The sequence below is a fragment of the Heptranchias perlo genome, chromosome 10 (assembly GCF_035084215.1).
Source record: "Heptranchias perlo isolate sHepPer1 chromosome 10, sHepPer1.hap1, whole genome shotgun sequence".
In the NCBI taxonomy this organism is placed as follows: domain Eukaryota; kingdom Metazoa; phylum Chordata; class Chondrichthyes; order Hexanchiformes; family Hexanchidae; genus Heptranchias; species Heptranchias perlo.
In genome coordinates, this window is record NC_090334.1 from 19,103,960 (window position 1) to 19,119,494 (window position 15,535).

The following is a 15,535-nucleotide window of genomic DNA, read 5'->3' on the forward strand; positions in this document are numbered from 1 at the left end:
CATGCCGTAGGTATCCTTATAACACCTTGGAGAAATTCCTAATTTGTGCCTTATTTGGTCAGTTTTGTACTGTAGGTTCACACCTTCTGGGAACAGAGTTATGTCAGATTTATCCACCCTGCTGGCAGAAAGAGGAGACGTTCATCCTATCAATGTTTCACCTAGTATGTTTTCTAAAAAAGGAACACGAGAGTTATAATTTGGGGGAGGGGAAGTGGTTCCTTGTAGCAAATCACATTGAGCAATTATATTGACTGGGTGCACTAGCATTGATTGGTTTTCTGTGATAAGATGTATATGTTGTACACTCTGAGATTAGAAAACAGAAGTGCCTGACCATAGTAATACATTTACCAGATCACAGCAACACAGGTTTTCAAATTATAAAAAAATATATATCTTTCTTTCAATTTTCTCCCCTTTGCATTTCAAGGCACTGACCCTGGTAGGTTGTTGTCCTACAGACACTGGCTCTGGTATGGTGTGGTTCTACAGGCACTGACCTTGATATGATGTGGTTTTACAGGCACTGACCCTGTATGGTGTTGTTCTATAGACACTGACTCTGGTATGGTGTAGTTTCAACAGGCACTGACTCTGGTAGGGTGTGGTTCTACAGACATTGACTCCAGTATGGTGTTATTCTACAGGCTCTGACTCTGGAATTCTGTGGTTCTACAGGCACTGACTCTGGAATTATGTGGTTCTACAGGCACTCACTGTGGTATGATGTGGTTCTACAGGCATCGACTCTGGTATGGTGTATTTCTACAGGCTCTGACTTTGGTACGGTGTATTTCTACAGGCTCTGACTTTGGTACGGTGTATTTCTACAGGCTCTGACTTTGGTACGGTGTATTTCTACAGGCTCTGACTTTGGTACGGTGTATTTCTACAGGCTCTGACTCTGGTATGGTGTATTTCTACAGGCTCTGACTCTGGTATGGTGTATTTCTACAGGCTCTGACTTTGGTACGGTGTATTTCTACAGGCTCTGACTCTGGTATGGTGTATTTCTACAGGCTCTGACTTTGGTACGGTGTATTTCTACAGGCTCTGACTTTGGTACGGTGTATTTCTACAGGCTCTGACTCTGGTATGGTGTATTTCTACAGGCTCTGACTCTGGTATGGTGTATTTCTACAGGCTCTGACTTTGGTACGGTGTATTTCTACAGGCTCTGACTCTGGTATGGTGTATTTCTACAGGCTCTGACTCTGGTATGGTGTATTTCTACAGGCTCTGACTTTGGTACGGTGTATTTCTACAGGCACGGAATCTGCTATGGTGTGTTTCTATAGGCATTGACTCTGCTCTGATGTCATTCTACAGGCACTACCTTTTTTATGGAGTGATTCTAAATACAAGTGTTCATCTGTGGAGACATCACAATCAAGCCTGATTCTGCCCTCACCTGATGATCATGATATAAAATATCAGGCTGTTAGCCTCATATAATGTTAGGAGACTGGTCGTAGCTACACCAGTCAGTGTAAACAAACAATGCTATGCGGTAGGTCGTTTTATTTATCCCAGCACAGCTGAGATTGGAAGAATATTTTTCGGAGTCGGATGATGAAAATATCTCATGGCATCAGCTCTGGCCCCCAAAAGTGCTGCATAACCATGCCAGGTGAGCCTGGTACAACTCCCAGCAAGCATGAACACTTGTCACTCTACTCCCAAAGCAGTTCTGACCTCAGATACTGAACACTTCTGAACCTTTTAGTAGGAAGGTAAGTGTAAAGAAGGTAAGAAAGCAAGACCTATATTTATATAGCTTCTTTTATGACCTCAGGACATCCCAAAGCACTTTACAGCCAATGAAGTACTTGTGATGCATAGTCACTTTTGTAATCTAGGAAACACAGCAATGTGATAATGACCAGATAATCTGTTTTTTTAGGTGTTGGTTGAGGATTAAATATTAGCCAGGACACCAGGGAGAACTCCCCTGCTCTTCTTCAGAATAGTGCCATGGGATCTTTTACGTCCACCTGAGAGGTGATTGATAAACCTCTAGCTGTTCAGGATAAAATGAGCACTTCAAATTCTTCAATAGTTTTCAGTCTTTTATTGTAAATGTTCACACATTTTCCCTTCAGGTTACCGTACAAAGCAATTTTGTATGCAAGTCTGGGGTGTTCACACCGATGGGCCGAGGTGAACAGGCAGTTCGATCACCCGTCTGCCTAGAGTTTTCCTGAAGTCGGTTTCCCAATGAAGTACTTCAAGGTGAGCAATCCTGCCTTCTAACAAATCTAGCTGTGATTGCCAAGTACACTACGTACAGCAAGTGGAACTATTTCAGGTAGCTATGATTACAGTCACATGGTATCGTGTACAGAATCTCTTTGATGCAGTGAAAGAATAAATATAAATTAGAAAAAAACGAAAGACAGCAGTGGAAAGAAAAAATAAATAAGTAAACAATTCCAGTCAATGCAACATGCAAGGCATGCAGACTACAGATGAAAGATTGAAGGGGACAACCACCAATACCCACAGATGGGCTCTAAGTTGAATGCGGTCTGTTTACGCAACAAAACAGTTGTGATTTCTGTGTACACTACACGTGGCAGTGGGCAGGGCCAAGGGGTCGTTTTATGGTATTGATGCTTTGTCTTTAATGCCTGTTTTTTTAATTCTGCTTCCGTTCATCATTGGCCTCTGAAGCTGAATCTGTTACAACTAAGTCCAGCAAGTTCACAAGTCTTTTAAACAAGAGGTGCTTCCACATGCCCCAGTATCACAAGGGCCAAAATGATGATTCATATACACAGTGATTCATTACAGAAGAAATAAGCACATGTTGGGGTAGATTTTGACTCTGTGCGATAGTGTAAAACGGGTGCTGGCGAGTCGGCAGCCTGTTTTACATCTCTCCCAATTTTTTTATTCTATTGACGTCAATGGAAATATAAATCAGGAGAGATGAAAAACGGGCTATCGATTCGCTATCACCTATTTTACACTATCGCATAGTCAAAATTACCCCTAGTGTCAGAAACTGCTGTAGAAGCTGCACCCTGTGGGTCAGAGAATTGAGTGGACATTTCAGAGATTAATTGTTGTAGATTATTTTTGACAAATTATGGGGATTATCTTAAATTTACTTTTGAAGTGGGACTGAGAATCTGTGGCAAACACCCCATTATCACTCTAGTGTTACAATATACAGTGATCCTCCAGGATAAAGAATCAGCTATAGTGTGTAGCTACGTACACTGCACTGAGTTACTCTGTATAAAGGGTCAATTAACAGTAAATTGCTCTATAAAGGGGCCAGTTATAATGAATCAATGTTTAAAAGGTAATGTCTGTAGTGAATCACTTTGCATAAAGGATCAATTGGCAGTGATACAGTCTGTATAAAGGGTCGGCTGACAGGGAATCACTCTTGTTTAAAGTGTCTGCCCTTAATGGCATTAGCATGTAAACCATCTGTGTTCGATCATGTGATATAAAGTGGGCATCTGTAGTGTGTAGAAAGAGGCTTTAAATAGTAATCACTGCATAAAGTGGTTTTGTATATTAAATGACACGGTGGAACATGACTGTATATAGCAAATTAGGGCCTCTTATGATGAACTATAGAATATACTCAAGGCAAACACTTGACCTGGCCAGCCCACACCAGCCATGTCACACCGTCAGTCATCAACATTTACTTTCCTTCGTGCTGCAATCTTCTTGGGCAAATACCTGCTACAAGACCAACCCAGATGAAAGTCTCATAATTATTAACGGTTTCATTCGTGCCATTGCGGTGGGTGTGTGTGTGTGGGAAGGGGAGGATAGAAAAAGAAGAATCAAAGTAAAAATTTACCTCAAGGCTCTTGTTTGCAAATACATTTTTTTTAACTGTTTTTACATTTCTTCAGAATACCTTTTCTTAGACCAAAGAGACAGCAGCCATTCTATCTGATGGATAGTGATGTTACCTTTGTATTGTCAAGTGGGCCCAGACTATACATGCACTATTGAGATGTTGTCCCGTGCTCCCTCTTCACCCTGATCTTGACTTGCACTTATTCTTTAATACCAATCCCAACAATGGGCAGAATATCCTCAATTTATCAGTCAGTGAGGTTGAGCTGTCATCGTGGTTGTTTTTAGGGCTCTCACACCCTCTTCTTGCTTATCTCAGAGCCTTTTTCACTAGAAATTTACCCTGAGCGAAGCACAAAAAGGTTAGCTTTATCACTATTACAAGAATGAGGGTGCGACTAAATCAAAAGCAACTGTCCAGCATCAACGCAGTCACAAACTATGACATCAAAACCCAGAGCAAATTTAACTAATAAGAAAAAAGTTACTAATTTTTTTTTGTAATTCCTTTTTTTTTGTGATATTACACAAGCCTTTTATAACCAGAAAGAATTGCTCACAAATATGATGAAGTTATCCATGCAGACTTCCTCTGATGATAAAGGTATAATACTTTGGACAAAACCAACAATCCAATGAACTCATCAGAAGGAATAGCACTGGGCTTCACAGACTGGCTAACATATTGCCCCGTCAAAAAAAAAACTACTTGTACAGGACTGGCTTTTATTTTCCCATCGAAAAGAAAAGCATTATTCAAGCAGACAGATATACAAGCCACTAGCAGCAGGAAATATAAGAGCACTTTTGAGTAGCTACTTTTTTAATTGCAGTCCATTTGATTATCCCAGCGATTCTGCATTCAAACTATCCCCTCCATCTTCTCCCTAGAACTATTAATGCCTCAGGTCCTGTAGATCTATTTTCACCGTATGCTGTTTGTGGGTTAAAAATATTCTTCTCAAGATATGTTGTTGTTGTCAGAAGCAAGGGCTTGCTTTTAATAATTGTAACAATGGTAATGCAATAATCATGGAGGACTTTAATCTTCATACAGACTTGGCAAACCAAATTGGCAAAAGTAGTTTGGAGGGCAAGTTCATGGAATGATTCCAAGACAGTTTTCCAGAACAATATGTTGAAGAACCAATCAGGAAACAGACTATTTTAGATCTAGTATTCTGTAATGAAATAGGATTAATTAGTAATCTTATAATAAAAGATCCTCTGGGGAAGAGTGATCATAATATGATAGTCTTTCATATTGAGTTTGAGAGTGATGTGGTTAAGTCTGAAACTAGGGTCTTAAGTTTAAACAAGGCCAATTATGTAAGTTTGAGAGGCCAGTTGGCTAAGGTAGATTGGGAAATTAGATTAAAAGATATGACGGTAGATAAGTAATGGCGATCATTTAAAGAAATAATTCATAATAACCAATGAATATACATACCCTCAAGGAATAAAAATTCCACAGGAAAAGTGATCCAAACATGGCTACCTAGACAAGTTAAGGATACCTAGCACAAAGGAAGATGTAGTGGTTGTTGGAGGCCAATCATCTCAGCCCCTGGACACTGCTGCAGGAGTTCCTCAGGACAGTGTCCTAGACCCAACCATCTTCAACTGCTTCATCAATGACCTTCCCTCCATCATAAGGTCAGAAATGGGGATGTTCACTGATGATTGCACAGTGTTCAGTTCCATTCGCAATCCCTCAGATAATGAAGCAGTCCGAGCCCGCATGCAGCAAGACCTGGACAACATCCAAGCTTGGGCTGATAGGTGGCAAGTAACTTTCGCTCAAGACCAATGCCGGGCAATGACCATCTCCAACATGAGAGAGTCTAAACACCTCCCTCGACATTCAACGGCATTACCATCGCCGAATCCCCCACCATCAACATTCTGGGGGTCAACATTGAACAGAAACTTAACTGGACCAGCCACACAAATACTATGGCTACAAGAGCAGGTCAGAGGCTGGGTATTCTGCGGCGAGTGACTCACCTGACTCCCCAACGCCTTTCCACCATCTACAAGGCACAAGTCAGGAGCGTGATGGAATACTCTCCACTTGCCTGGATGAGTGCAGCTCTAACAACACTCAAGAAGCTCGACACCATCCAGGACAAAGCAGCCCGCTTGATTGGTACCCCATCCACCACCCTAAACATTCACTCCCTTCACCACCGGCGCACTGTGGCTACAGTGTGTACCATCCACAGGGTGCACTGCAGCAACTCACCAAGGCTTCTTCAACAGAAACCTCCCAAACCCGCGACCTCTACCACCTGGAAGGACAAGGGCAGCAGGCACATGGGAACAACACCACCTGCATGTTCCCCTTCAAGTCACACACCATCCCGACTTGGAAATATATCGCCGTTCCTTCATCGTCGCTGGGTCAAAATCCTGGAACTCCCTACCTAACAGCACTGTGGGAGTACCTTCACCACACAGACTGCAGCGGTTCAAGAAGGCGGCTCACCACCACCTTCTCAAGGGCAATTAGGGATGGATAATAAATGCTGGCCTTGCCAGCGATGCCCACATCCCATGAACAAATAAAAAAAAAGTATTGGATTAAAAGAAGAGGCTTACAATGTTGTCAAAAACCGAAGGATTGGAAGGATTTTAGAAAACAGCAAAGGATGACCAAGAAATTGATAGAGAGGAAGAGAATTGAATATGAGAGTAAACTAGCAAGAAATATAAAAACGGATTGTAAGAGTTTCTACAAGTATATGAAAAGGAAGAGATTAGCAAAAGTAAACATGGCTCCTTTAGAGGCAGAGACAGGAGAAATTATAATGGGGAATAAAGAAATGGCAGAGACGTTAAACAAATATTTAATATCTGTCTTCACAGTAGAAGACGCAAAAAACATATTGGAAATAGTGGGGACAAAGGCTTTAATGAGAGGGAGGAACTTAAAGTGATTAATATTAATAAAGAAAAAGTTTTAGAAAAATTAATGGAACTAAAAGATGACAAATCCCCTGGACCTGATGGCCTACATCCTAGGGTTTTAAAAGACCCAGAGATAGTGGATGCATTGGTTTTGATCTTCCTGAATTCTCTAGATTCTAGAACGGTCCCCTTGGATTGGAAGGTAGCAAATGTAACCCCCCTATTCAAGAAAGGAGGGAGAGAGAAAACAGGGAACTATAGGCCAATTAGCCTGACATCAGCAGTAGGGAAAATGCCAGAATCTATTATTAAGGACGTAGTAACAGGGCACTTAAAAAAAATCATAATATGATTAAGCAAAGTCAACATGGTTTTAGGAAAGGGAAATTGTGTTTGACAAATCGATTAGAGTTTTTTGAGGGATTAACTAGTAGGGTAGATAAGGGAGAACAAGTGGATGTAGTATTTTTGGATTTTCAAAAGGTATTCGATAACGTGGCACATAAGAGGTTGTTACACAAGATTAGGGCTCATGGAATTGGGGGTAATATATTAGCATGGATTGAGGATTGGTTAACGGACAGAAAACAGCGAGTAGGAATAAACGGGTCATTTTTGGGCTGGCAGGTTATAACTACTGGGGTGCCGCAAGGATTGTGCTTGGGCCTCAGTCATTTACAATCTATATTAACGACTTAGATGAAGAGACCGTATGTAATGTATCCAAGTTTGCTGACGATACAAAGCTAGGTGGGAAAGTAAGCTGTGAGGAGGATGCAAAGAGTCTGCAAAGGGATAGACAGGTTAAATGAGTGGGCAAGAAGGTGGCAGATGGAGTATAATGTGGGGAAATGTGAGGTTATTCACTTTGGTAGGAAGAATAGAAAAGCAGAATATTTTTTAAATGGTGAGAAACTATTAAATGTTAGTGTTCAGAGGGATTTGGGTGCTCTTGTACATGAAACACAGAAAGTTAACATGCAGGTACAGCAAGCAATTAGGAAGGCAAATGGGGGTTGGAGTACAAGAGTAAGGAAGTCTTACTACAACTGTACAGGGCTTTGGTAACACCACACCTGGAGTATTGTGTGCAGTTTTGGGTCTCCTTTCCTAAGGAAGGATATACTTGGCTTAGAGGCGGTGCAACGAAGGTTCACTGGATTGATATTTGGGATGAGAGGTTTGTCCTATGAGGAAAGATTGAGTAGAATGGGCCTATACTCTCTGGAGTTTAGAAGAATGAGAGGTGATCTCATTGAAACATATATGACTATAAGAGGGCTGACAGGGTAGATGCTGAGAGGATGTTTCTTCTGGCTGGAGAGTCTAGAACTAGGGGACATAGTCTCTGGATAAGGGGTTGGCCATTTAAGACAGAGATGAGGAGGAATTTCTTCACTCACGGGGTTGTGAATATTTGGAATTCTCTACCCCAGAGGGCTATGGATGCTCAGTCATTGAATATATTCAAGAATGGGATCGACTGATTTTTGGACTCTAAGGGAATTAAGGGATATGGGGATCGGGTGGGAAAGTGGAGTTGAGGTTGAAGATCAGCCATGATCTGATTGAATGACGGAGCAGGCTCGAGGGGCCGTATGTCCTACTCCTGCTCCTATTTCTTATTCTCTTACATTCTTATTGTGCCACTTGCTCCTTGCTGTCTTATGTATGGTAAGCACAAGATATTTTATGGCAAGTACAAGGTATTATATGTACCTGGTTCAATATTTACAGTCTATAATGCATTCAACAATCTTATCTGGTGACGTAGAATCATAGAAAATTACGGCACTGAAGGAGGCCATTCAGCCCATCATGTCCATGCCTGCCGAAAAAGAGCTATCCAGCTTAATCCCACCTTCCAGCACTTGGTCCGTAGCCCTGTAGGTTACAACACTTCAAGTGCTCATCCAAGTACTTCTTAAATGAGTTGAGGGTTTCTGCCTCTACCACCCTTTCAGGCAGTGAGTTCCAGACGTCCAATACCCTCTGGGTGAAAACATTTCTCCTCAGCTCCCCTCTAATTCTTCAACCAATTACTATGGTCACTGACCCCTCTGCTAAGGGAAATAGGTCCTCCCTATCCACTATATCTAGTCCTGTCATAATTTTATATACCTCAATTAAATCTCCCCTCAGCCTCCTTTGTTCCAAAGAAAACAACCCCAGCCTATCCAATCTTTTCTCATAGCTAAAATTCACCAGTCCTGGCAACATCCTCATAAATCTCCTCAGTACCCTCTCTAGTACAATCGCATCTTTCCCGTAATGTGGTGACCAGAACTGTACACAGTACTCAAGCTGAGGCCTAACCAATGTTTTATACAGTTCTAGGATAACCAGCATGCTCCTATATTCTATGCCTCGGCTAATAAAGGGAAGTATCCGGTATGCCTTTTTAACCATCTTATCTATCTGCCCTGCTTATTGTGTACTCCTTTGCCTTGTTTGCCCTCTCCAAATGCATTACCTCGCACTTCTCTGGATTGAATTCCATTTGACACTTTTCTGCCCACCTGACCAGTCCATTGATATCTTCCTACAGTCTACAGCTTTCCTCCTCACTATCAACCAAATTGCCAATTTTTGTATCATCTGCAAACTTCTTGATCAAGCCCCCCACATTCAAGTCCAAATCATTAATATATAGCACAAAAATCAAGGGACCTAGTACTGAGCCTTGCGGGACCCCACTGGAAACAGCCTTCCAGTCGCAAAAACACCTGTCAACCATTAACCTTTGTTTCCTGCCACTGAACCAATTTTTGATCCAACTTGCCACGTTCCCTTGGATACCATGGGCTTTTACTTTTTTGAGAGTCTACCATGTGGGACCTTGTCAACAACCTTGCTAAAATCCATCTGCGCTACATCGAACGCATTACCCTCATCGACCCTCCTTGTTATCTGCTCAAAAAATTCATTCAATTTAGTCACTCATGATCTTCCCTTAACAAATCCATGCTGACTGCCCTTGATTAACCCCGTGCCTTTCTAAATGATGATTTATGCTGTCCCTCAGAATCGATTCCAATAATTTGCCCACCACCGAGGTTAGACTGACTGGTCTATAATTACTCGGTCTATCTCTTTCTCCCTTGTTAAACAACGGTACAACGTTAGCAGTCCTCCAATCCTCCGGCACCACACCTATAACCAGTGAGGATTGGAAAATGATGGTCAGATCCTCCGCTATTTCCTCTCTTGCTTAGCTTAGCAGCCTGGGATACATTTCATCCGGACCTGGTGATTTGTCTACTATCAAAGATGCTAAACCCCTTAATACTTCCTATCTCACTATGTTTATCCCATCCAATATTTCACACTCCTCCTCAACTACAATCTCTGCATCATCCCCCTCTTTTGTGAAGACAGAAGCAAAGTATTCATTAAGAACCATACCCACATCTTCCACCTCCCACACATAGGTTACCTTTTTGGTCTCTAATAGGCCCTAATCTTTCCTTAGTTATCCTCTGTATGTATTTATGTGTCCTGTTTAAATTGTGCAGAATGTAGACCGTTCAACCAGGAAACTGAATGTTCTGTTATATGTGTATAAACAATTAGAAATAGATATTTTCCCATACATCTTTGCAATGTTACTCCCAGCATCTCATTCATAGTCAGGCTGTATGGGCCATGTGTCACTGTAAAATCTGTTGTGTTGTGTGAAATGAGATACCTTCCACCCACCCCCTCACCCCCAATTTTGATATCATCGCAGTTTAAGACCCATCATTTATGCATCAACTGGAAGCAATGTGAAAAGACTCTGAATGATGCTTGCCTTTAGGTTCGTGTGAGGACAATTTAAAATAGTATTTACATTAAAACCCTTTGCATGGGTTTTGTTAAACTTGCTGTTCAAAAAGAACTGAACAAGTATTCTGAAGAGAGATGAGTTGACCTATAGCTGATGCACCCCTTCCCCACAAATGCTTTGACTCTTTCCGTTTGTGATGACAGGAGCAAGATTCCCAATATGTTATTGGCACATAAAAACCGGTTTGCAAAATATACAGAATATGTAATCACATTAAAGGGAGTCTTTGCAACAGGCAAGTTTTCAAGTGAATTCTACTGCCAGCCGTGATGCATCTAAACAGTGTTGTCCAGTTCTTTCTGTGAAACATTGGTTTGTTTGGATGGATTACCTCTTGACAGCAAGGACTGAACATAATAATTGCTTTGGACACGCAGCAGGTCTTTCCACTCAAGAAGGGCACTTCTCATCGCTGTTCTTTTTTCCTCCTTAATTGATAAACCTTCATCCAACTCGATTCAAATAACCCAACAGGAAACAAATACCCCACCCACTGTGGTTTAATAAAAACCCTTCTGTAAGGCAAGAAAGCTCAGGAGAGATTGATGAAGACACAGTACAGTCCTCTACAAAATGTCTTGTGTTTTTTATTTGTAGGACGTGTGCTGCCCTCTTCAATGGGACCATCTCCAGTGTCTTTTTTTTAAAGAGTGGAATATTGTTGGCAAGTATTGCATTGTGTTCGAAGAGATTCGAGTGACGTGTCTCTTTGGGGGTAGCACAGGCCTCATTTGCTTTAGAACCCCTTTATGTAGCAGTAGGCTTCCAAGGCAGAAAACAGAATGTACAGTAACCACAATCCCCCAAATAACATGGTCGTGATGATTCGGGGTCCCCGTGGACCCCCGAGCTCTCCCCCGATGTGCGGCCGCCTCCTGTACAGCAGGATGCTGATGCTGACAAAAGCAAAGATAGTGAAGAGAGTGACAGAAAAGGCCAAGGCGCCTGCGTCAACACGGAATTCTTTGCCTTGGGCTGCCCAGTAGATGGCAGCAATAGACCACGCCAATCCTATGCCCAGGAAAACATTGACTGCATTGCTTCCGGTGACATTTCCAATGGAGGCGTCTGCATAGTAGTCCTGGGAGGCCGCTACTTTGCTGGCAAAGGTGTCTGTAAAGTAACAAGAGGTGCAACAGATCAGAACATGAATAGGCAAAAACTTCCACATCATTCTCTGCAGTACCAGAAATTACCCAAAAGAATGTGAATGGGAACATAAGAACATAAGAAATAGGAGCAGGAGTAGGCCATACGGCCCCTCGAGCCTGCTCCGCCATTCAATAAGATCATGGTTGATCTTCAACCTCAACTCCACTTTCCCGCTCTATCCCTATATCCTTTGATTCCCTTAGTGTCGAAAAATCTATCGATCCCAGTCTTGAATATACTAAGCATCCACAGCGCTCTGGAGTAGAGAATTCCAAAGATTCACAACCCTCTGAGTGAAGAAACTTTTCCCCATCTCAGTCCAAAATGGCCAACCCCCCTATCTTGACACTATGACCCCTAGTTCTAGATTCTCCAGCCAGGGGAAACAGCCTCTCAGCATCTACACCGTCAAGCCCTCTAAGAATTTTATATGTTTCAATGAGATCACCTCTTATTCTTCTAAACTCCAGAGAGTATAGGCCCATTCTACTTAATCTCTCCTCATAGAACAACCTTCTCATCCCAGGAATCAATCTAGTGAACCTTCGCTGCATCCCCTCTAAGGCAAGTATATCCTTCCTTAGGTAAGGAGGCCAAAACTGCACACAGTACTCCAGGTGTGGTCTCACCAGAGCCCTATATAATTGCAGCAGGAAGGAGTCACTTCATAGAATTATAGAAGTTTACAACATGGAAACAGGCCCTTCGGCCCATCATGTCCATGTCGCCCACTTGGCCCATATCCCTCTATACCCATCTTACCCATGTAACTGTCCAAATGCTTTTTAAAAGACAAAATTGTACCCGCCTCTACTACTGCCTCTGGCAGCTCGTTCCAGACACTCACCACCCTGTTTGCCTGTTTTGGTGGTTCCAAGATAATATTCGAAAAAAAAAAAGCAGGGAATTCTCCCGCTGTCATGTCCAACATTCCATCCTCAATCAACACCATCAAAGCAAATGATCTGGTCATTCATCTCATTGCTGTTTGTGGGCCCTTGCTGCACAATGGTTGCTGCATTTACTTTCATCAGAACAGTCACTGCATTTTAAACTAATTCATTGTGTGAGGCATTTGGAGATGTCTTTGAGAGAATATATAAATACAAATCTTTTCTTACTTGTGATGGATGGATGGAATACCGGATTAGTAATGTTGGATGTAATGAAATATTGGTGCTTTAATATGGGATCAAACGGAACCTCGTCAACCAGGACAATCCTGGATCACTTCATGTGCCGGCTCCTTACTCCCGAAGCTGCAGGCAAGCCTTCTGACAGCATGGCTCCACGTGGGACAACAGAACAGTACAGAAGGGAGGTTTATTTATGCAACATCAGGAGTCAGGAGCTGACACAGCCAATTTGCAATCCTCCTGGATAAATTGAAAGATTACTAAGGTAGCGATTTGTGACATGGAAAACACAGAGATACCATGAGCAGGAACTACAGGGGAATTCCCCACCCTACACCTATATATAATGATAATATATTAAAGGGCGGATTTTCCTGCCCCCATCCCCCAGTGCTAGACAGGAGCAGTGCAGCCAAACTGCATGTTGGATTTCGGTAATCTGAACCTTCTGGCTCCTGATGTAGATCAGCAGCCATAAGGTCCATTTGATCTGAAGATCCTGGAGGGTTGATACTCATATAAATGGCTCTACCTGAAACTTTCAGCCCATCACTGGAACCTCCTCCACTGGTCAACGGGGATCCAGGGCCTGGCCATAGTGCCACATTTTCTGGGTGCCCCTGCCCTGAGGTGCCCAGCAAACGAACGATCCTGGCAATGAGTTGGGAGGTTGGGAACCACCTCTCCAGCCTCATTTACATGTTTCTGACTGGCCTGCATCTACTGGAGGCGCAGTCCCTGGAGATAAAAGTCGGGAACATCCACCTTTAAAGCTTTGTGTTTAGGACGTCAAGTGTCACACTTACCCCGACACAATTTGTTGATTTGACAGAAGAAAAGTTGGATTTATTCAGGCACAGTTACTCAGTCGTCTTGATAATATATTGTGTGTTACATGGCATAACACCCCTGTAATTTTATAGTTGTTATATAGTGCCTTTAACGTAAAAAATATCCTTCATGGATAGGCATATGGAAAACAGATATTGAGCCAGTAAAGGAGAGATTTGCAGGGGTGATCAAAAGCTTGGTTGAAGAGATGTGTTTTGAGGAGTTTGGTCAAGGAGGAGAGAAAGGTAGAGACACAAAGGAGTCTGGGAGGGAATTCCAGAGAGTGGGACCTAGATGGCTGAAGGCTGTACCATCAATGGTGAGGTGAAGGAAGGAAAGGTTCACGAGATGCCAGAATCAGAAGACTTGAATTTTTTGGGGTTCGAATATAGGTCTAGATGTAGATTGTAGAGATAGGGTGGGGCGAGTCCATGAAATGATTTGAAGATGAGGACAGGATTTTAAATTTGAGATGTTGGGAGATGGGGATCGGTCAGATCAGGGGCAAGTGGAACTTATTGCAAGATAGGACATGTGTAGCAGTGTTTTGGATAAGTTGGTGGTCATAGAGGTGAAGCATGGGAAGTCAGCAAGCAGATCGTTGGAGTAATCTAGTCTGGAGGTGACAAAGGTATATATACGAGTTTCCCGGCAGAAGGATTGTGGTGGGGGTGGGGGGGAGGAGGGGGTGCAGGCAATGTTGCCGAGGTGGAATTACATAGAATTTTACAGCACAGAAACAGGCTATTTGGTCCAACTGGTCTATGCCAGTGTTTATGCTCCACACGAGCCTGCTCCCACCATATTTCTTCTCACCCTATCAACATATCCTTCTATTCCTTTCTCCCTCATGTACTTACCTAGCTTCCCCTTAAATGCATCAATGTTATTAGCCTCAACCACTCCATGTGATAGCGAGTTCCACATTCTCAACACTCTCTTAAGTGAGTAAAGAAGTTTCTCCTGAATTCCTTATTGGATTTACTAGTGACTAGGTGAGGTGAGAGTGACTGCCCTTGACATCAAGGCAGCATTTGACCGAGTGTGGCACCAAGGAGCCCTAGTAAAATTGAAGTCAATGGGAATCAGGGGGAAAACTCTCCACTGGCTGGAGTCATACCTAGCACAAAGGAAGATGGTAGTGGTTGTTGGAGGCCAAGCATCTCAGCCCCAGGGCATTGCTGCAGGAGTTCCTCAGGGCAGTGTCCTAGGCCCAACCATCTTCAGCTGCTTCATCAATGACCTTCCCTCCATCATAAGGTCAGAAATGGGGATGTTCGCTGATGACTGCACAGTGTTCAGTTCCATTCGCAACCCCTCAGATAATGAAGCAGTCCGAGCCCGCATGCAGCAAGACCTGGACAACATCCAGGCTTGGGCTGATAAGTGGCAAGTAACATTCGCGCCAGATAAGTGCCAGGCAATGACCATCTCCAACAAGAGAGAGTCTAACCACCTCCCCTTGACATTCAACGGCATTACCATCGCCGAATCCCCCACCATCAACATCCTGGGGGTCACCATTGACCAGAAACTTAACTGGACCAGCCATATAAATACTGTGGCTACAAGAGCAGGTCAGAGGCTGGGTATTCTGCGGCGAGTGACTCACCTCCTGACTCCCCAAAGCCTTTCCACCATCTACAAGGCACAAGTCAGGAGTGTGATGGAATACTCTCCACTTGCCTGGATGAGTGCAGCTCCAACAACACACAAGAAGCTCGACACCATCCAGGACAAAGCAGCCAGCTTGATTGGCACCCCATCCACCACCCTAAACATTCACTCCCTTCACCACTGGCGCACTGTGGCTGCAGTGTGCACCATCCACAGGATGCACTGCAGC

General features: G+C 43.0%; 1 protein-coding gene across 2 annotated transcripts in view; it reads right to left on the reverse strand.

Moving 5' to 3' along the window:
- Positions 1-2,059: 2,059 nt before the first annotated feature.
- Positions 2,060-15,535, reverse strand: part of slc8a3 (solute carrier family 8 member 3) — a 512,228-nt gene continuing 498,752 nt past the window's right edge. For both annotated transcript variants that reach the window (XM_067991281.1, XM_067991282.1), the window contains one exon: positions 2,060-11,683. In XM_067991281.1, the coding sequence (XP_067847382.1) occupies positions 11,307-11,683 (377 nt within the window). In that variant the 3' untranslated portion in view covers positions 2,060-11,306. The remainder of the gene's footprint in view (positions 11,684-15,535) is intronic.